Genomic DNA, 22,442 nt, shown 5'->3' with positions numbered 1-22,442 from the left:
ATGTTCACATATTATTTGCCTAAAATTTTAGGTTTTGATTTTAGTTTTAATATTCGTAACAATGTTGAATCATTTATAGTCTTGCTCGAAATGATAGGATTATTTTGTTTCATGGATTGTTTACGATTGAAGTCCGATGTTTATTTGATATAATTCAACGATGTAAAACCAATCCATCAATATTGTTAAGGTTCTTAATTAATTTGTTTCTCATATTGTTTGTCTTAAATTTTTAGATTGATTTCGTAATTATAATCGATTTTCATGTATTATGTGTCTGAAATCTTAGATTTTATAAGTTGTAGAATGAATCTCGTTGAAATGGTGAATCATGTACAATTTTGCTCGAAATTATAGGGTCATTTTTCATGTTTTGTTTATGAATGAAACATGGGGTTCATTTGAAATAATTCGAACTTAGAAATCTATCCGTCATGGTTAAGGTTCGTAATAAGTTTCTCGTATTTTTTTGTTTGACAATTTTAAATCAATTTGATAATTAATTGATTTTCATGTACCATGTGCCTGAAATCTTAGTTTCTAATTTTTGTTTTAATACTTGTAGAAATGGAGACTCATGTATGATTTAAATTATACCATCGTTGTGTTTGATGGATTGTTTATGAATGAACTCTGATGATTATTTGATATATTTCGAATTTCTAAAACCCATACAGCATTGTAAAAGTTTGTAATATGTTTCTCGTATTGTTAGTGTGTTATTGTTAAATTGATTTCGTAATTATAATCGAGGTTCATGTACTGTGTGCCTAAGATCTTAGATTTTGTTTAATATTAATTTTAATGGTGAATCGTTATAGTCTCGTTCAAAATGATGGATTAGTGTGTTTCAAGGATTGTTTATGAAAGAAGTATGGGGATCATGTGATATAATTCGAAGTTGTAAAACCTATCCATCAATATTGCTGAGCTTTCTAATATGTATATATCGTATTGTTTGTCTCGAATTTTCAGATTGGTTTCATAATTTTAATTGATTCATGAAGAATTTTTAAATTTCTTAAAAAATAAATTTAATGCGAATCTACTCCTTTCGTGACATAAGAAGCAGTTCAAATTATATTTTAAATTAATTGTTTTATTTTCTTATATAATTTCTTAATTGTATCGAAAAACTATGAATAATTTAACCATTCAGAAAACTATGAAGTACCATAAATAAATTAATTTCATTAAACGAGAAAATACTAATATAAGAGACCCTTCATATAATTGTGATAAAAAAATATAATAAGAATAATTTAGAATATATAAATAAGAAGATCAGAAATAAATAAGAAGTCTCAACCCATTCTCCACTATTCTCTCTCTAGAGTTAGTACAAATAAGAAGATAAGAAATATGTGAACATAATTCACTAACAACAAAACCACACATAGAAGAAATACACACTACACCAAGAACACACACTCCACACACATACACACAAATATACACAAATATAGACAAATACACAAAAAATACGATGAAGTGGCCAAAAATGCCACATCAAATGATGCTGTCTATGGGAAACTTTGAGTTATAGACGTGAGTAGGTTTGATTTTGGGGGTTTTTTCGAAGAGGTTGAAGATTATGAGCAGCCCTTAATGGCATATCTAAATGAGAGAAAGAAGGAAAAAATTAGGAAGAAAAGCCATGAACGAATGTCAAAAAAGATTGTGCGCCGCCGGAGATGGGAATGGAGAATGAGTTGGTGGCTTGACCGGCGGCGCGTGGGCGGGCGATTTAGCTACCGGTGAAGGAGTTGGTGAGTGATGAGTAATCGGAGCTGGGGTTGGAGGTTTGTTCATAGACGGAGAAGGAGATGGAGAGTGCACGTGGGAGGTTGAAGGAGAAGGGGAGGAGGACGATGGTTTGAAGGGTGTTTGCGGTGGTGGCGATGGAGCATTGTAGGTGGTGTTGCGGTGGCAATCGGAAAGAACAACGACGATCAACTTCTCCCCCTTCTCACAGTTTTGGTTATGGCCAATAATGAAGAAAAAAAGGCCTGGTTTCTCAAACTTGAATTTGGACTCACCATCTTTCATTATTTTGATGGGATTTTCTTTGTTGCATTTGGAATAATCATTCTCATTTACAACAAGTACCGAATCATGCCCTTTCTTGTACCAACAATATTGCAAATATTAAATAAATAAATATATATATTAATTAATCTTGTTTATTGACACACATGCACATTGAAAAATGGTGAAAAGAATAAGAAACATACCGATCTCATCGTTGACCTGAAAGCGATACCGTTCAGCTAAGTGAATATAGTTCTCTGATGGCTTTAGGGTCCAACCGTCATCCCCACCGACGTAAAATTTAAGTGCATGATCTAAGCACAAAAACTCCGTTAAAATGACAAACAACAAGCTCATAATAGAAATCGCCGTTGCCATAACAAGATTATTAATCCAAGGATTAGGAACCCTAATTCAGATATTAATTATAGATTGTTGATTAAATTAATTAGGAAGAGAGGGGAAAAATTAGAAGAGAAGGCTTTGATAGTTGACTGTGGCTGGTGTGATTTGTAAAAGATGTCTCCCTATATATATACATAGTGTTGTAACAAGAACGTTTAAATGGGATTTATCCCTATTAAATTAAAATGAGTTATGGTTACAATTTATTAAATTGCATGACTTTTTGACAATTGAATTTTAGTTTGACTAACACTTATAATTTTTATACATCAAGAACCACTAGTATTTCTGAGCGTTATACTCGTTTTGATTTCTACCCCTCTCTCTCTATCTCTTTTCTTTTTCTTTTTTTTTTTCTTTTTTTAAATTTTGATGTGCCATTTAAATCTCTTTTTATGTTTGATGCAAACACTTTTCTAGAGAGATAAGAAGAGTCTTGGAAAATATAATGTTAACGTTATATACTTTCTTAAAACTAAATTTAGTCTACTCTAACTGTTGTTGACATGTGATATATTTTCTGCAAAAAAATTCGGTTTTTTTTAATTGTTGAGAAATTCTCCGTATTTTTATTTGTTTTAAGTCCCGCAATCATTCAATTATTCTAGCAATCTACCAATTTTGTAGATTCTACTCTTGAAATATATTATGTGGTTTTAAACCATTGATTTACATTTAATAATCAGTAGTAGCGGAATAGAAGAGGGGCGGGGGACATGTGGCCCCCAAGATTTAAAAAAGAAAAAAAGTAGTAATTTTGAATAATATTTTTAAGATATACGTTTTGGCCTCCAATTTTGTAAATATAAGTTTTGACCCATCATTTTTTTAATTTTTCACTATTATTTCATGTAAATTTATATACTTTTTCATATTTACTATTACAATATAAAATATTATTGTTAAAATCATACCATTTTACGTAAATAAATAAAATATTATTTTTGCTTATTTTTCATGAACTACTCTAAAAAGAATTAAGGGTGACGCCCCCGAACCCAAAAAAACAAAAAAATTAATTACCCTCCGGTGTATCATTTCATAAACCTTTGGTCCACCTAATCAAATTTCCTGGTTTTGCCACTGATAACACACACATACACATATGTATGTATGCTTAGTGGGTAGTTACTTATGTAGATCTACGGTTTAAAAGCGCATGGTGTATTTCACCTGGTGTAGTATCTCATAAGCTCAATCTACCCCCTAAATACTCACGGTTTAAAAACTTGTATGCTAGAAAATGCATTTTATTAGGATTTTTGTTGATGTTAATTGGTTCTTTCGACCCTACACCAGGTGATAAACACTAGGTGGGTCTTGTGCTGACACGCGTTACATTTAATTATTTGTTAAATATTCCCATACTTGGGTTAATAACCTGTAGGGTTGTAGAAAAATACAACAAAAATAAATGTGTCAGCATAAGATCCACCCAATATTTATCACCAGGTATAGGATCGAATGAGCGATGTTAATTAATAACACGATGAGTTTCTTAACAAGTCAAAATCACACCGATTTTTTTCTTTTTTTACCAATTCACCTTGTTATATTATGAGTAATGATAAAGCACCTTCACCCTGAAAATGCGAAAAGAAAAATTACTTAAGAGTTAGCCAAATTTATTAGACTTTTTAATATCTATGCAGTATGCACCAATCCAAGATAACACTTATTATAGAATGAACAAAGTAAATATTAGTAGTTTTTAAGACATACAACTCATGTCGATTTTTCTTAATGAAATGTCAATCAACCGATCAAATTATTAGGACACTTATATCATATGGTATCTGAATTAAAAGAAATTGTGTCCATCTTTATAGATTGTTGTCCAATACAAGTTGTTAGAACTTTAATCTGTACAATAATTTGTATAATAGTATATATATGTTATAGCTTTGTGAAATATATGTATTAATCTCCCATGTAACACTCAATGTTGTAAATTTTATTAAATATTCATGTCAAGACCATGTAGTTGCAATAACAATGATCATGTACTCCAAATATCATAACAAATAGGCAGTTTTGTTATTTATCTCCAGTGTTAATAAAAACAAATTGTAAAATTAGCACGTAGTCAAAGGTGAAACTCAATATGAAAATAATTAAATAAATAAAGAATGCTTGTATGTTTTTGTAATAGAAATAATTAGGGGTGGAAAAAAATTACCAATTGCCAAGTACCATGGTATGCCAACCGAAGATTTCCGAAAAATACCAAAGTAGTGGTTACCATTTGATTCGGTACGGTATTGGTACCGTACCGCAAATGGTTGGTACGGTAATGATATTGCATTCTCAATACTATATATGGTTATACGGTACCGTACCATACCTACTATTATAGTATATTTTTTATTTTTATTTTTATTTTTTTCCTTTATTTTCTATACCATAATATTTATAACTTTATTTAAAAAAAATATTTCTAATACTTTATTTTATTGCATGTAAGTTTTCTGAATTTTCTCAAACTAAATGTATTCTTTTTCTTTTTTTCTTCTTATATATATATATATATATATATATATATATATATATATATATATATATATATATATATATATATATATATATATATTTATTTAACAATAACCAAATATATATGAATAAATTTGCACTATGTCACGTCGTAAAATTAATTGTAATGTTTGGCTCAATAAATGTATGAAGACGTTAAAATAATATAAATTTGTATATTGCGAAATTCATTTGCGGGTAAAATTGACAAGATTTTTTTTTTTATATCAAATTTTAGCTTAATACGTGATAATGGTAGAATACCATGTACCATGGTATCGTACCAAAAGTAACGGTATACCGTATATCAAACAACGGTATACCGAATGTTTTGGTACGGTAACGGTACGAAACTTTTCATTACCATAACTTAACGGTTGGTACACGGTAATGGTAAAAAACTTTCGTATCCCTACCAAGTACCAATGCCACCCGTAGAAATAACTGTGATATCTTCTAAAAAAATAAAATAAAATTGCAATAGAGTAGAGGGAATTTTAATCACTTAAATTTAGTAAGAGTTACAATAGAAATACAAAAAATTAAAATCAAAGTTCAAAATAAATCCAACACAAAAAACAAAAGGAAAGAAAAAATTGAACCGGAAAATAAATTAATAAGCTAGAAATGAACTTAAACAAAGCCAGCTGAAATCGGAGCCGGAGCATAGTGGCTATGCTGCACGTCCGGCTGAGGTGCGCCGTCCGTGTTTCTTTGGCGATGGTGATGGCGAACGAGATGGTGGAACGTGTGTAGTAGATTTGGCCGTCGGAGAATGGGCTGGAGAGTTAGAATGTGGTTGGGCCGGCGGTGCGTGTAAAGGGGTTTTGGCTGCTGGGGAAGGGTTCGGTGAGTGGTGAGTAATTGGAGCTGGGGATGGCGAATGAGAAGGTGGCTTGACCGGTGGCGCGTGCGTGGGCGATTTAGATGCTGGGGAAGGGATTTGTGGGTGGTGAGTGATTGGAGCTGGAGCCGCCGGAGCTGGGGATAGAGAATGAGATGGTGGCTTGACCGGCGGCGCGTGAGTGGGAGATTTAGCTGCTGGTGAAGGGATTGGCGAGTGGTGAGTAATGGGTGCTGGGGCCGCCGGAGATGGAGATGGTGAATGAGATGGTGGTTTGACCGGCGGCGCGTGGGCGGGAGATTTAGCTGTTGGAGACGGAGTTGGTGAGTGATGAGTAATTGGAGCTGGGGCCGCCGGAGATTGGGATGGAGAATGAGATGGTGGCTTGACCGGCGGCGCGTGGTGGGTGGGCGATTTAGCTGCTGGGGAAGGGCTTGGCGAGTGGTGAGAATTGTGTGCTGGGGCCGCCGGAGATGGAGATGGAGAATGAGAGGGTGGCTGGTTGACTGGCGGCGCGTGGGTGGGAGATTTAGCTGCCGGTGAAGGGCTTGGTGAGTGGTGAGTAATCGGAGCTGGGGTTGGAGGTTTGTTCATAGACGGAGAAGGTGATGGAGAAGGAGAGTGGAACGGTGGTTTGAGGGGTGTTTGCGGCGGCGGCGATGGAGCAATGTGGGTGGTGTTGCGGTGGCGATCGGAAAGAACAACAACGATCAACTTCTCCCCCTTCTCACAATTTTGGTTATGTCCACTAATGAAGAAAAATGGACCCGATTTCTCAAACTTGAATTTGGAGTCACCATCTTTCATTATTTTTATTGGATTTTCTTTGTTGCATTTCAAATAATCATTTTCACTTACAACAAGTACCGAATCATGCCCTCTCTTGTACTTGAATACTGCAATTTTTTAACAACAAAATGTGCATTAATTGTAAATAATGAAATGAGAAAACAATATATAGTTAATTATTCTTGGATAAACATATTGCTCCAAAACACTTGAAATTTAATTTATACCTATTAAAATATATTAATTTATCTTCTTTATTCATACACATTCACATTGAAAAAATGGAGAAAAATAAGAAATGTACCTATTTCATCGTTGATCTGAAAGCGATAGCGTTCAGCCCAGTGTATATAGTTCTCCGATGGCTTAAGGGTCCAACCGTCATCCCCACCGACATAAAATTGAAGTGCATGAACTAAGCACAAAAACTCCATCAAAATCACAAACAACAAACTCATAATAGATGAAGAAACCGCCATTGCAATAACAAGAACTCGAAGATTTGGTTTGAGCCCTAAAGAAATTAATTTTGGAAGAAAGGAAAGAAGAAGAAGAGAAAGGGTTTGAAAGTTGAAGATGGTGATCTGTAATACATTTCTAGCTCCCATATATATATATATATATATATATATATATATATATATATATATATATATATATATATATATATATATATATATATATATAGTGTTGTAAAAAGGATGTGTAAATAGTATTATTTCTATTAAAATGAGTTATGCATGATTTTTGACTGAGTTTATTAGTTTTAATAGTACTTTGAATTGTTATTAGTTTTTATATATGTGGGCCGTTATAGTCGGTTTTTTTCTTCTGCATTAGATGTTGTTTAAATCCAAAGACCACCTTTTATGTTTGATGCAAACACTTTTCCGGGCTATGAGATGCTACATCTAGTGTAATACACCGGGTGATCTTGAACTGTAAATTTATATAAATTACTGAACACTAAACACACAGTACACATTAGTATGTGTAGATTAAAGGTTGATATCCAATATATTTTCCAAAGAGATAAGAAGATGGTTTTGGAATATATAATGGTGTATTCGTCTTGAAACTAAATTTAGTTTTAACTCTAATTGTTGATATCTGATATATTTTCAGCAATTTTTTGGGTTTATATTGCATTGGGGACTCTTATATTTATTCTAATTGTTGAAAAATTCTCCGTATTTTTATTAGTAAAACTCCGGGTAAACAACATAAAGTCGTCCCTCTGCGTGAAGTAAAATTTGCCAAAATCCCACTGTATTTTTTTTCTTGCATAAAACTCCTTATGTTTTATTTTACTTTGCACGAAATCATTTTTTCCATTAAAAGTTAATGCCGCTAACTATAGAGAGCATTTTAGGCAAATATTTCATAACAAAGGGAATTTAGTGCAAATTTTCTACAATACAAGGAAAATTTATGAAAATTATTTTTTCATTTAAATTAAGTCGAACACATTTATTCAATTGTAATATGAAAAATAAAAATTCAATAATTGTGGTGAATTTTTTTATAAAAAATATATATATATTTTATTAAAGTTATTATATATCTTTATAATTTATTCTGATTAATTATATGTGGAAATAACATAAATAATTTGAGAACTCATTCCAACTTCCATCTCGAATATTAGTTTTTTAGCTTTCATATTGTAAATTAATAGATGTATTCGACTTAATTTAAGAAAAATAATTTGAAATTTAAATGAATAAATTAATTTTGCATAGACCCCACTGTGTTGCAAAATCATGCACCAAATTCCCCTATGTTGCAAAATCATGCACCAAATTCCCCTATGTACAAAAAAACTTGCATAAAATCCCCTTTATATTTAACGGTGTTAACTATTAACGAAAATAGTGACTTCATGCAAGAAATAACGAAACACTGGGGGAAATAACGAAACACTGGGGAATTTTAAGTAATAAAAAGAACACAAAGAGATTTGGTACAGATTTAGCATAATACAGAGAGATTTTATGTTGTTTACCTTAAAAGTCCTGCCATCATGCAATTATTTTAGCAATATGCCTCTAAACTCAAATTAAAAGGTTGCATGTTAGGAAATGCATCCCATCGGGGTTTTTATCGATGTTAATAGCACGGTGAGTTTGTTTATCAAATTCAACAAAACACCGATTTGTTTTTTAAGATTCGAATGGTAAATATACCCATAACACGGGACTTAATGCACACAAGTCAGACAAAAAATAGTCTTGTAAATAAACATATACCATGTCTTTCGTCTAAAATACCCTTCATAGTATAATTGATATCAAATCCATCAAATATACTCTAACTTCCTCAATATTACACATTGACCCAGAATTTGAACAAATATATCATAATAACCCCCATTTTCATATTTTTTTGAAAAAATATGTATTTTTTTAGAAAATAATTTTTTTTATGAATTTTTTTTCGGGTCGGATTCTGCCGTTGACTTTTTCTTTTTCTCTCTAAATTACTGTGTTAACAACAAAATTATTGTCTGAAATGGTAATATTGAATACCAAAACAGTAATATTACTAATATTATTGTCCCAAATAGTAATATTACTATCCCGAATAGTAATATTATGAATATTACTTTCCCGAACAGTAATATTACTAATATTACTATCCCAAACAGTAATATTATTGCATGAGGCAGTAATATTATGGTCGACGACGGCAAAATTGCATGCCAAGACAATAAAATTCATTAATACAGTAATATTACTGTCTCGATCAATTAAATTACCGCTGGAGACCGTAATTTAGCAGCCAAGAAAGTAATATTAATTAAAATAATTTTTTTTACGAAAAAAACAAGTTTTAAAAAAAAAAAGTCTACGGTGGTTGATCTGTCGGAATAAAACTTCAGAAAAAAAAATTCAAAAAAAAAAAAAAATTAACGCCGGAGACCAGCAGTCTGCGGCGGTGGCAGGTCAAATTTAGTTAATTGGTGAAATTGGGCTAAGTTGGGGTGTAAATCAAGAAATTGGATTTGAATAAGGATTTCACGGAATTGGGGGTAATTTTGGTATATATAAAAAGTTTTTTTCTTATTTGCAAATAAGTTTGAATGAGCTGGATTTATTTGAAAAACAAAAAAAATTGAATATCTATTTTTTAATTAAGTTCCCCTATCATGGGCCAATTTATCATTTACCCTTTAAAATACGGCTCATTATATTATCAATAAAAAATATTAGAGCACCTTCACACTAAAAATTCGAAAAAAAAAAAAACTAAATTGTATGTAAATGAAACACTATTAAACAAAGATCTATAGAAAATCCTCAATTTATTTTTCGCTTAAGTCTCTAAAAGTGTTGAGCCGGCCATACATCTGTACTATACATTATAAAGAGAAATTAGGGCCGTAATTGAGTCGATGAGAGCTACACATTGATTCGAACGTCGATAAATCTCTATTTAAGTATTAACACGGTCACTTAATAATCGAGTATTCTCTAAGTTATTTTCAAGGTGATTCAACTCAACTGGTTTGGTTCGACTAAATTCGTTTCAGATTTGTATAATTGTTGTCTTATCGTTATAACATAAACTACATAACATATGGTGAGTAACCTATTTTTTTGGGTCTTTAATATCAATTGCTAGTGCAATGTATTTATGTACATTAATTGGTTTTGCTATTGATGTGCAATTATTTTAGTCAATGTCACGTTTAACATGTTATACTAACGAAAAAATATAACATACCCCTTGTCCTTAGTAATTCCATTGAGCATTGTTAATAAAATTAACTTAGGCTGTAAAAAATAGGAGATATTTTTATATTTTTTGTGTTAGTATTATGGGATAAATTTGACATTGAGTTTAAAATAGGGGCTGTTTGATATAACCTTCTCAATACTTCTTTTAAGAGGGGATGACTCAAACTATTTTGCACCATTTGAGGAAAACTTACTCAAAATTCAGCCACCAATTTTTCCATTTATGTCCCTCCACCTTAGACACTATCCCCATGACCATGACCCATCATCTCTCTCTCTCTCTCTCTCTCTCTCTCTCTCTCTCTCTCTCTCTCTCTCTCTCTCTCTCTCTCTCTCTCTCTCTCTCTCTCTCTCTTATTATTATTATTATTTAATTTTTTTAATTTTTTTTTAATTTTTTTTAATTTTTTTTATTATTTTTTTATTTTTTAAAATTTTGTTTTTTATTAATTTCTTTTATTTTATTTATAACTTTTTTTCGTTTTTTAAACTTTTTTTCTCTATCGGGTGTGTTAATCGACTATGAAGCGTATTAAATCGACTATGATGAACTATAGTCGATTAAGGAACCGACTACTAAAAATACAAATCATAACTACAAAAATGCAAACTCAACTATATTTTACAAAAACAAACAATATACAAACATTATAATTGATTTATACAATTGGAATCAATAAACAAAAAATCCAAAAAGAAAATTAAAAGTTGGAGTCAATGAAACATATTAATCGACTATGATGTGAAACATAGTCGATTAAGAATCTGCTACTAAAAATAACAAATCACAACTTCGAAAAAAATGCAAAATCAAATATATATTACAAAAACAAAAAATATACAAACATTATAAATGATTTATACAATTGGAATCAATAAACAAAAAATTCAAAAAATAAAATAAAAAAACTGGAGTCGATCAACCTTAATCGACTGCCACACCGCCGCCACAACACACCATCACCACCTTACTTTGACATTATGATGGTTTTCTATTACAAATAAATAAATAAAATCACAACTCGCACCACCAACCAAAGCAGAATCACCACCCATCAAAATCCGATTCCAGTGACAAATCGACAATCTTACCTCTTTTCGCCTCCGATGTAGCAATCCTGGCATTCGAATTCAGAATTGCTGTCAAAATCATTTATAATGTTTGATGGGTGCTTCTTCTTCTTTCTTTCTCCATCTTCCGGCGGCAACGGCGGAGAAGATTGCCGGAGAAAACAGAGAAAAAAAAACAAAGAAGAAGAGAAAAGCTGGAACATTGAAAACGGCGGATGAAAAATTAAAAATAAGAATTAGGGTTTTGAAAGAGTATAATAGACAATTAAGGGTATTTTGGAATTATAAAAAGATCACATGGGTGGAATATTAGGTAAGGGGATTTTCTCTAATTATTTTTGGAATGGGGTGTTTCCTTAACTATATTTCCTAGGTGAGGGAATTTTCTCTAATTTTCCCTTTAAAATAAGGGTCCATTTGATATACACCCCTAAAAATCTTCCTTTGAGATACCCCCTGGAGAGGCAAAAATACTATTCTGCCCTTATTTGCAATTTTCGTCCAACTGCATTCAACATTTTCACCAACTGCATTTATCATTTTAGACCTGCATTTAGTATTTTTGTACTGCATATATCATCGTTTTTAATTTAATAATTTTTTTTATTCCTGTATATATATTATACATTTTTTTATTATTATTGTATTTTTTTATAAAATAATTTTTAATATTTCGATTTTTTTAATTTTTCAAATTTTTTATTTTTTCACGACAAGAAATTGTCAAATTGGCAACAATATATTTTGTTGCCAAAAGACTTTAATTTTGTTGCCAATTCCTCTTGCAACAAAATTATTTTGTTGCCACCTTCGTTGTCGTTTCCTTGTCACCAAAAGTTCCGGGCAACGAAATGTTACAAATCGTTGCCAATAATGCATTATAGACAACATAGTTATGTCGTTGCAACACATAAATCGTTGCCAATATGATTAATAACAAAATTGTATTTTGCTGCAACATATTTATTGTTGCCAATACATGACTTATTTTCGATCGCACCCGCCAGCCCGACCTTTGGACAACATATTTATTGTTGCCAATACATGACTTATTTTCGATCGCACCCGCCAGCCCGACCTTTGGACTACCGAACCGCTTCAGAGTCGAAATTGTTGGGTTAAACTCATGATTAGCCCAATAGACTAACTCGCTTGATAAATGTCAAATATATGGAGACATGACAATGGTAAGAGTCGAACTCTAGTTGATTTGAAGTTAGACACCCTTCAAACCGCTGGGGCAACACTACATTTGTGTAAACTGACTGAAAATAAATTTATAAAAACTAAATACACAAAATCAAATGATTAAAATAACTAGATAAATAAATAATATGTCATAACAAATAATTTATTATATGTACTTTATGTTCAAAAAAGAATTTACAATAAAATTTAATTATAAATATAACATCTACCATTAATTATATATAGTATTTTTTAAAATCATATCAACAATTGACTTAACAAAAAAATTATGAGTTATTGTAGTTAATATAAACAAATAAGTTTTACAACGAGTATATTTTGTTGTCAAATCACTTGGAGCATTTACAACAAAATATTTCGTTGTCTTTCGTCACTTATTCACAACAAAAATAAAATTGTTGCCATTGTAAATGTATTTACTACAATTTTATATCGTAGCAAAAAAAAAAATACTCTTTTGCAACAATAAAGTTGTTGTCTTACATTAAATTTGTTGTAAAATATATACGATACTATTCATGACAATATATTTCGTTGCCTATGAGATTCAAAGGCAACAAAAATATATTGTTTCAAAAACGTTATTCTTTAACCACAAATACTATATTTCGTTGCTAAAATATAACTACTGGCAACGGAATTCATTTCGTCGATAAAGAAATCGTTGCCTATTTTGCATTTTCTTGTAGTGATTTTCTAATTTTTAATTTTTTTTTTATTTTTTAATTTTCAATTTTTTTAATTTTTTAATTTTTTTTTAATTTTTTTTTTATAAATTCAAATTTTGGTAATATTACTGAACTGAAAGTATACTACACATGACTACGATGTACTACAAGTTCAAAAGTCATGTATAGTTATATGTAGTCATGTACTGTCTTTTTACACCAAAATTCATCTACATCAACAAAATAAAATTCACAATTTAGATCTTGATGTTATAAATCAACAAACAAACAAAAAATGAAAAAATACAATCACATGCATATATTCTTCAAACATGAATATATCATGCATATACTGTATGTTACTACAAGTGACTATAGTTATCGACAATTATCTATAGTTATATATAATGACATAAAGTCTAGACTACTGTAGCATGAATCCAACTTCACAAGGCACTTCATCGCATCTTATTCTCTGCATGTCATAAAATTATAATAAAAGCAAAACATGCGACAAGAAAATACGAGTTAAATAGCAAAATGGAACATGCGAGTTAGATTACATGAAAAATACAAAAGAAAATAATTTTTTTTTTGTTGATAAATTTGCTGAACTGAAATCGACTTCAAATGACTATGATCATGTATAGTTATATGTAGTCATGACTATACATAACTACATATGATTGTATATGTATAGGTCCTATAGTCATGTATAGTTATATGTAGCCATGACTATACATAACTACATATGATTGTATATGTATAGGTCCTATAGTCATGTATAGTTATATGTAGCCATGACTATACATGACTACATATGACTGTATATGACTAAGTAACCACTACTGATTAAAATTATACTACAGACAAACAAACATCTCACACTTGAGGCATTTCGAATCATTTTCAAATAAATACAAAAAAAAAAATTAGATACATTTATAATAAAAAAATAAATTAATCCAAAAAAATTAAATTAAATTGATTCAAAAACATAGTAGATATGATTTTTTTTTTTTTTGATAAATTAATCGAAAAATTAAAATCATTCAAAAACATAGTAGATCTAGTTTTTTTTTATAAATGCAGTAAATATATACAAATCAAAGACCACCGGTTCCAGATCTGAAATTCACCATTAATCTGATTGCAAATTGTTGAATCACGATTTGAATTTTTCAAATTCAGTTGGTTTTCATCAATTTTTTTTTTTTTAAAAGGTGAAACGGTAAGAATTCAGAGCTTAAAAAAATAAATTAAAAATAGATAGACATTCATAAATTAAAAAAATAACTTAAAAAGGTGAAGTGGATGATTTAATACGGAGTTTAAGGAGGTGGGAGGAGCAATGACGGCTGGCACAAGGCCGTGGCGGAGCAGCGGTGCAAGGCGGTGGTGGAGCAGCGCCGGCGGCAGTGCAAGGAGGTGAGGGAAGCAGCGGCGGCGGCGGCGCAAGGAGCTGGGGGAGTAGATATCTTCTAAAATAAAAGGGTACATATCATAACATTTGTACTACACATCGCCTTCGTTTATTCTTTATTGAGGCATAGTAGGGGGAATAGATGATCCGGGCTATTTTGCATAGGCCCAAAAAGCCAACTATTTACCCGCTTAGACCCAGCCCACTTTCCACTTTTCTCTCTCTAGAGTTAGTATAAGTAAGAAGATAAGAAAAATATATGTAAACATAATTCACTAGAAGATAACAACAAAACCATACATAGAAAAAACACAAACTACACAAAAAACACACACTCTACACACATACACACAAATATACACAAACATACACAAATACACACAAATTCGATGAAGTCGCCAAAAATGCCACATCACATTGTAAACAAACATTTTCCATTCGATTATCTTTTAAGTTTTTAAATTCGATTACCTAAAATCGAACATATCAAGTCATTTGAAAAGCTCTAGAAATCTATTTAAACAACATCAATTTAATTACTTAATATTTCAAAAGCTATAATAGAAAAAAAAAGGTTAAGAATAATTTAAAATATAGAAATTCATATATTCAAAATCAGCACACATACAGAAATATGCATACACCTTGTCTTTGTTTTATTTGTAATTGGGGAGAAATTAAAGGAAAATTACAGAAATTAAAGGCACTCACTACGAGGGGAGAGGTCGGCAGGGAAATGTGGCGACGAGGCGGCGGCAAGGCAACGGCAGAGGTGGAATGATGACACCGGAACAGATCCTTAACAGTAGAGAGAGAGAGAGAGAGAGAGAGAGAGAGAGAAAACGGGGGGTTGATGGCGTAGATTACAAATTGAAATTAGGTCAGTTTGGTGGCCGGTGATGGTGGAATGGCGCCGGCAGAACGACGCCGCCATCGGCGACGGTAGAGAGAGAGAGAGAGAGAGAGAATGGAGAGTTGGGCTGAAACGAATTAGGTTTTTATCCCATTCTCTTATGCGACGAATTACACTAAATCGACGCTAAAATGAAATAAAAATAAATCTTAAATTAATTCATTGCGTCGATTCAATATCAATCGTCGCCAAAAAATAATAAAAAATTAATTCCATTGCGACGTTTATGTATTCGTAGCAACCTGGGCTCGAAAATTTGGGAAAGAGAAAACTCTTGCGATGTTTCGGATACATATTCGTCGCAATATTTATTAAAAAATAATAAAAGGAAAATAATTTATTCTAACTACGACGTTTTATGAAATCGACGCAAAGGGAAAAAAAATAAATGCAATTTTGTTGCGACGTTTAGTCACAATTCGTCGCAGGGTAACATAATAAATAAAATGAAAAATATTCTAATTGCGACGACGTACATTTCGTCGTAGGGATTGAAGAAAAAAATATTTTTTTCAAACTCGTTGCGACGATTCTCCGTATTTCGTCGCTATAATATAATTTTAAAAAAAAATTACTTTGCGCGACGTTTGTCGCTTTTTCGTCTTAAAAATATGTGAAAATAATTTTGTTTTCTCGTTGCGACGTTTAAGAAAAAATTCGACGCAACAAAGCGACGATATTTCAGTTATGTCGCAAAGGTTTTGAGTCAAAAGCGGGATTTAAACTGTTGCGACTAAAGTAGTAGGAATCGTCGCAACGGTGCGACGATTTTGATTTAGTGGCAAATTTTAACGTCGCCAGAACTGTGTTTTGACCTAGTGTAACTTCGATTAATTCAAATGTTGTTATAATTATTTAATATAAAATTAGTTTAATCTATTACTCCCTCCTTCTCTCAATAGTTGTCACTTTTGTTAGTTGCACGTATATTAAGAAATTCAATAAATATGCCTAGATAGTAACAAAAAGTATAGTAAATCATTAAAATGCCCATGTCTTTAATTGATTTTTAAATAATTATATTTCAATTAATTATGAGTGAGAAATGGCAAAATTGAAAAAAATGCAATTAATTATTCATTGGAATAGTAAAATGACAAATAATTTGAAGGGTAAATTACAAACACCCCCCTGAGGTATGATCAAATTACAAAAATCCCCCTCTTGTTTGGATAATTACATCTACTCCCCTCAACTATGATTTTTTCTTACACCTCCACCCTTATTGTGCCAAATTCAATAAAATCATCTAGATTCCGTGGAATGTGCTCTAGTTTGTATTCGTTTTGTATAAAAATACAATTTCCGATGCACTACAAACTGATATACACAAGCTAAAAATCACATATTATGATCATCTTAATTCATATTGTAGAGTTTGAATGGTATAAAACGGGTACAAAAGTGATAATATTTCATATAATCTCGACGATTCTACTAAATTTGAAGAGCTGAGGGGGTGGTTGTAATTATCCAAACAAGAGGGGTGTTTTTGTAATTTGATCATACCTCAGGGGGGTGTTTGTAATTTACCCTAATTTGAAATATGAAAAAATGGCAAAAGTGACAAATATTAAGGTAAGGTAGGAGTATTATTTTATGTTCATTTATTACTGATGCACTAACGCTTATTAATGGACGTACTCCTTAATTCAATTGAGACATGAGATTTTGATTATTTCAAGAGATCAATAAAATTAATTTAGTAGTGCACTAATTTATTTACTTTGTAATTACTAAATTAACCTTAAATGCTTAATGTTTTCGTTCAGTAAAGAGGGGTATATTAGGCTATACATAAAAGGGAAGAAACCAACTCACATTCATTCTTTCACATTAAAAAAAATGGTAAATACCACTTAACTCCCTTGTGGTATGAACATTTGCACATGACCTCTTTATGGTATGAAATTAGGCACATAACCCCCTTGTGGTTTTGACATTTTGCACATGACCCCCTTATGGTATGAAATTAGGCACATAACCCCCTTGTGGTTTTGAAAGTTTGCACATGAACCCTTATGGTATGAAATAATGAGCACATAAACCCTTGAATAGAAAACTGGAAAAGACTAAATTACCCATGTCAAGTCAAAAATTCTTGTTTTAATTTAGAAATAATTATTCTATAAAATTACAGTTTGGTCCCTAAATTTTCAAAATTTACAGTTTGGTCCCTGAATTTTTAAAATTTTGAAATTTGGTCATTTGTGCACCGAACCTGTTAGTTACTCTCATCTAGATAACAACTATATCACATGGTTTATTTATAATTTATCTATGCAATATTTTGCACCCCTAATGGGAGATATTTCTATGGCATATATTGTCAATTGCCATTTTAATAAGACAATTTTCCCGCCGTTAAGGGGGAGATAAGAAGTCGGTTCTTGTATAATGGCGTGAATTATATGAAATGATATTTGTCTCATCTAAATTTGTGCATGGATATATTTAAGCACAAAAGAAAAAAGAATTCATTTGCAACAATTTTAATGTGTAAAATGCTAGATGCATTTATCGACAAAATAGCAACTTGATATTATAATATATGTTGCAAATGAGTGCAAGAGAAAATGTCTAAGAAGGACACATTGCACATTAGATTTTGCCATGAAAGGCTTAATAAACGAATGTCCTCGAAGGACAAATTTCACATTGTGATTGCATCGTGAATCCCTAAATGGGTGAAAAATGATTATGGTACACAACTAACCAATCTTAATTTATGCATATAAGAGGGGGGGATATATATGTTGGTTCGAATGATTAACACACTTATAAGTGGTGTGAATACCGTTCAATTAAAGTCTACTAGCGCTAGTAGCATCGTAATATCATCCTATTACTTATCTCATTCGATGAAAGGATTCGTCTTAAAGACGATGTTGGGGGACGCCTCAACCAATATCCATTACTGCGATTTAAAATTTTTTTGCCAGCTACGGTGGCATAAATAAAATATATATTTGGAGAGAAAATCATTGATGATATGGTAGCTACCGAGATCATTTTAAATTGAACCGTTATATGTGCCAATAAAGAATTGATTGGCAAATAAATCATGGTTAGCTTGCTCTCTAAGTGAATAGAGATGCATTTGAGACTATTAGTTCTCAATTTTGTTGTTGTACCGATTTAATATTCGAAAATTCTTTTCGAATGAATATTCATGTACCAAATTGAATTTGTTTATAATGAGTTTGAAAGTGGACAAGTAGTCCTCAATACTCCACCCACATTGTGAAACTCAAAAGCGCGCGTTTTGTCCATGAGGGACATTTTTATTGAAATAAATAATGAGCTCACGCACATAAAGTATTATGAAAAAATTTATTGATGCAAGAAAATTCTCTATAAGAGAAAAATACATAGTACATGAAAAGATATGGATCTCTACAAGAGATCGTACCCACAAAGGCTACAATCCCCATTTATATGAAGATAATTCTCTTAGGAGAATCCGGTACCGGAAAGTGAAATAGTGGGCTCTTGATTGATTATAAAGAAATATGGGGAGTACGAAAGATGTTATCGAATAACTATATGTACAATTATTTTTATAATGTGAAGAGCTTGAAGCTCGTACATTTTAATAGATGTCGACATCTAATTGGTCATTAGTATATGCATTCACAAATGCAATTGACCATGATTATTTGAAATTATTGATTACATGAATTGTACATTGACTTGCGGTCATTACACATAAAGTTGTAAAAGCCTTTAGTGCAAAAGTGGGTAAAATTATTGTTGTACATTTGAATACCTTTTGAAAATATATTTATATGATGCAATCACTTTATGATGGTGTTCAAAATATTTGACATGCATCATATGGATGAAATTAAAATTACCGCACATATATATGGATCATAAAATCAATAAAGAATTTAAAATGCTTGAAGCACATAATAAGATGTCTCATGAGTTAGACTCTACGAATGATCAATTTACATATTCAAGAATATAGTATTGTCACCTTAGTGAATACCTTGTTTACAAAAGGAATAATCAAGTAAATTTATCACTATTATCATTTGAGGTGACTTAAATCTTGAGGAGACTCTAATGTCTCTTGTTGAAATCAGGGGGAGCGTTATCAATAGTTCCAACACTGTACTTTTTTTCCTTCGTTCAAGTTTTTGTCCCATTGGATTTTTCTTGGCAAGGTTTTAACGAGGCAGTGTCACGCTCACAAGCTTCAGATGGTATGTACTATTTTTCCTTCGTTTAGGTTTTGTCCCATCGGGTTTTCCTAACAAGGTTTTAACGAGGCATACTCCATATATGGTGGACATCCAAGGGGGAGTGTTATGAATTCTTAAAGGAGTGGATGACCACCATTACTCACCATCATCAATCACGATCACTCTCACCATTATCACACCATAATACCTATTGATGATCCTATTATGGTATTGTAACTCATGACCTTTGAGAGGTCTTTTCTAGTGGTATATATAGAGCACCATGTAATGTGTTTGTACACTTGAAAATATGGAATAACATATTACATATTCTCCCTACATTGCTCTCTTTTATGGTATTTATTTCCTAATTTCTCAACATATTAAATCCACCAAATATTTATTAATTAACCTATCCAAAATCCAAATCAATGCAAAACAAATAAATGAAATACCTGAAGCTAAACATAATCTAGGCGATAGGCGAGGGTCATACATAAATCAAATGCATTCATACACTGGGTAAATCTACAAGGCTACACTCTCATATAATAGTTTGCAAATTATACGAGAGACGTAAACTACACTAACCACGTGCTACAAACTCAACCTACCGACCTATACTCTCATATAATAGTTTGCAAATTATACGAGAGACGTAAACTACACTAACCACGTGTTACAAACTCGACCTACCGATTAGTGGCAAGGGGATTCGATCTTGGGTCAATTAACACAAGGTCAATTGCTCCAACCGTTAGACCAATAACCATTGTGAGACAACACTCATCTCATTCTTCCAATGGTGGAACTTAATATGAAAATTAAATTAGATATTCAATATATTTATATATTTTATGATGGAAATAATTGTGATAGAGAAAAGGGAATTTTAATTACTTAAAATTGAAATTGAAGCGAGAATTACAAAAGAAATTTAATACACAAACAAGAAATGAAAATTCAAAATAAATCCAACACAAAAAAACAAAAAAAGAAAGAAAAAATTGAACCGGGAAATAAATTAAAACAAGCTATAGAAACTTAAACAAAGCCAGCAGAAATCATGGTCGCCGCAATACCGAAACCAACGATCACAACCAACGAACCACCGAAGCGCGACGCAGCTGAAGGTGCAGGTGCCGGAGCATGGTGGGGCGGCAGAAACGCCGCCGGAGAATATGCATGCGGCGCCGGAGCATAGTGGTCCGACTGAGGTGCGCCGCCGTCGTGTTTCTTTGGGGATTCAGCTTCATGAGTGGATGGTGACGGTGAATGATTAATGTGCGAAGATGGTGATGGCGAATGAGAGGGTGGTTCCACGCGCGGTGCGTGTGTAGTAGATTTGGTTGCCGGAGAAGGGGCTGGAGCGTTGGAATGCGGCGGCGCGTGTGAAGGGGTTGGTGAGTGGTGAGTAATTGGAGATGGTGGTTCCACGGGTGGCGTGTATGTAGTGGGTTTGTCCGCCGGCGAAGGGGCCGGGGAATGAGATGGTGGATGGGCGGGCGGCGCGTGTGAAGGGGTTGGCGAGTGGTGAGTAATGGGTGTGTGGGTGGTCGGAGATGGGGATGGAGAGTGAGTGGGTGGCGCGTGAGAAGGAGTTGGTGAGTGATGAGTAATCGGAGCTGGGGTTGGAGGTTTGTTAATATACGGAGAAGGTGATGGAGAAGGAGAGTGGGACGGTGGTTTGAGGGGTGTCTCCGGCGGCGGCGATGGAGCATTGTGGGTGGTGTTGCGGTGGCGATCGGAAAGAACAACGACGATCAACTTCTCCCCCCTCTCACAATTTTGGTTATGGCCACTAATGAAGAAGAAAGGGCCCGATTTCTCAAACTTGAATTTGGAGTCACCATCTTTTAATATTTTTATTGGATTTTCTTTGTTGCATTTTGAATAGTCATTTTCATTTACAACAAGTATCGAATCATGCCCTTTCTTGTATTTGAATACTGCAAATTATTAACAACAAAATGTGCATTAATTGTAAATAATAAAATGAGAAAGCAATATATAATTCTTGAACTATATATGTCAATTTAATTTAATCTAGAGTATAATTTCGATAAATTAATAACATCGTTTAAATAAAAAAAAAAAATTCCAGTCCTGATTGAAGGACAACATACGTGCTAAAAAATAGTGGGGAAAGTTACTATTTCGCTAAATTAACTGGATCTGATTGGTTACAACTGTGTTAATTTGTAAAGGTTTTAATTGCATATTAGTTTAATTTTCTTGTTTATTCACACACATGCACATTGGAAAAGAGAGAAAACTTAAGAAGACGTACCGATTTCGTCGTTGATCTGAAAACGATATCGTTCAGCCCAATGATTATAGTACTCCGATGGCTCAAGTGTCCAACCATCATTCCCACCGACATAAAATTCAAATGCACGAGCCAAGCACAAAAGCTCCATTAAAAGAACAAACAAAAAGCTTATAATAGATGGAGAAACCGCCATAGCCATAGCAAGAATCTAGGGTTTTTTTAGCCTTTTAAGTGTGAGTGAAAATTTGAGAATAGATGAAGGAAGAAGGGAAATTGGAATGAATATAAGGTTTGGAAAGTTGAAGGTGAGTGATTTGTAATAGATTATTTTTTCCCTATTTATAGTTATGGAAAAGAG

General features: G+C 32.3%; 3 protein-coding genes across 4 annotated transcripts in view; all 3 read right to left on the bottom strand.

Moving 5' to 3' along the window:
* The window catches only part of LOC105968180 (uncharacterized), a 34,817-nt gene extending 12,375 nt beyond the window's left edge, over positions 1–22,442 (bottom strand). The window contains exons 1-2 of one of the 2 annotated variants that reach the window (XM_088812167.1): positions 22,103–22,434; positions 20,689–21,761 (exon numbers count right to left, since the gene is read on the bottom strand). In XM_088812167.1, the coding sequence (XP_088668293.1) occupies positions 20,857–21,761; positions 22,103–22,283 (1,086 nt within the window). In that variant the 5' untranslated portion in view covers positions 22,284–22,434 and the 3' untranslated portion in view covers positions 20,689–20,856. Of the gene's footprint in view, positions 1–20,688; positions 21,762–22,102 lie in introns of those variants that run through there. The other variant, XM_088812166.1, reaches the window with a different exon arrangement.
* On the bottom strand, positions 1,302–2,528 carry LOC105968181 (early nodulin-like protein 3). Its single transcript, XM_088811757.1, has 2 exons — positions 2,176–2,528; positions 1,302–2,142 (listed from the first exon to the last, which is right to left on the bottom strand). The coding sequence occupies exons 1-2, from the start codon at positions 2,407–2,409 to the stop codon at positions 1,669–1,671; spliced, it is 708 nt and encodes a 235-aa protein (XP_088667883.1). The 5' UTR covers positions 2,410–2,528; the 3' UTR covers positions 1,302–1,668.
* On the bottom strand, positions 5,639–7,077 carry LOC148765672 (uncharacterized). Its single transcript, XM_088811756.1, has 2 exons — positions 6,903–7,077; positions 5,639–6,705 (listed from the first exon to the last, which is right to left on the bottom strand). Exons 1-2 carry the CDS (start codon positions 7,075–7,077, stop codon positions 5,639–5,641), a joined length of 1,242 nt encoding a protein of 413 aa, XP_088667882.1.

This window comes from Erythranthe guttata, chromosome 13 (assembly GCF_056151865.1).
Source record: "Erythranthe guttata isolate IM_541 chromosome 13, IM_541, whole genome shotgun sequence".
NCBI lineage: Eukaryota > Viridiplantae > Streptophyta > Magnoliopsida > Lamiales > Phrymaceae > Erythranthe > Erythranthe guttata.
This window is presented reverse-complemented; position numbering and strand designations above follow the sequence as displayed.

Excerpts from the sequence above, each read along its gene's own strand:
- LOC105968181 (XM_088811757.1), bottom strand. The coding sequence starts at position 2,409 with ATGGCAACGGCGATTTCTATTATGAGCTTGTTGTTTGTCATTTTAACG. Across the intron at positions 2,143-2,175 it reads GTGTGTCAATAAACAAGATT|CAATATTGTTGGTACAAGAA; the intron begins AATTAATATATA and ends ATTTAATATTTG.
- LOC148765672 (XM_088811756.1), bottom strand. The coding sequence starts at position 7,077 with ATGGCGGTTTCTTCATCTATTATGAGTTTGTTGTTTGTGATTTTGATG. Across the intron at positions 6,706-6,902 it reads TCAGATCAACGATGAAATAG|TATTCAAGTACAAGAGAGGG; the intron begins GTACATTTCTTA and ends AAAAAATTGCAG.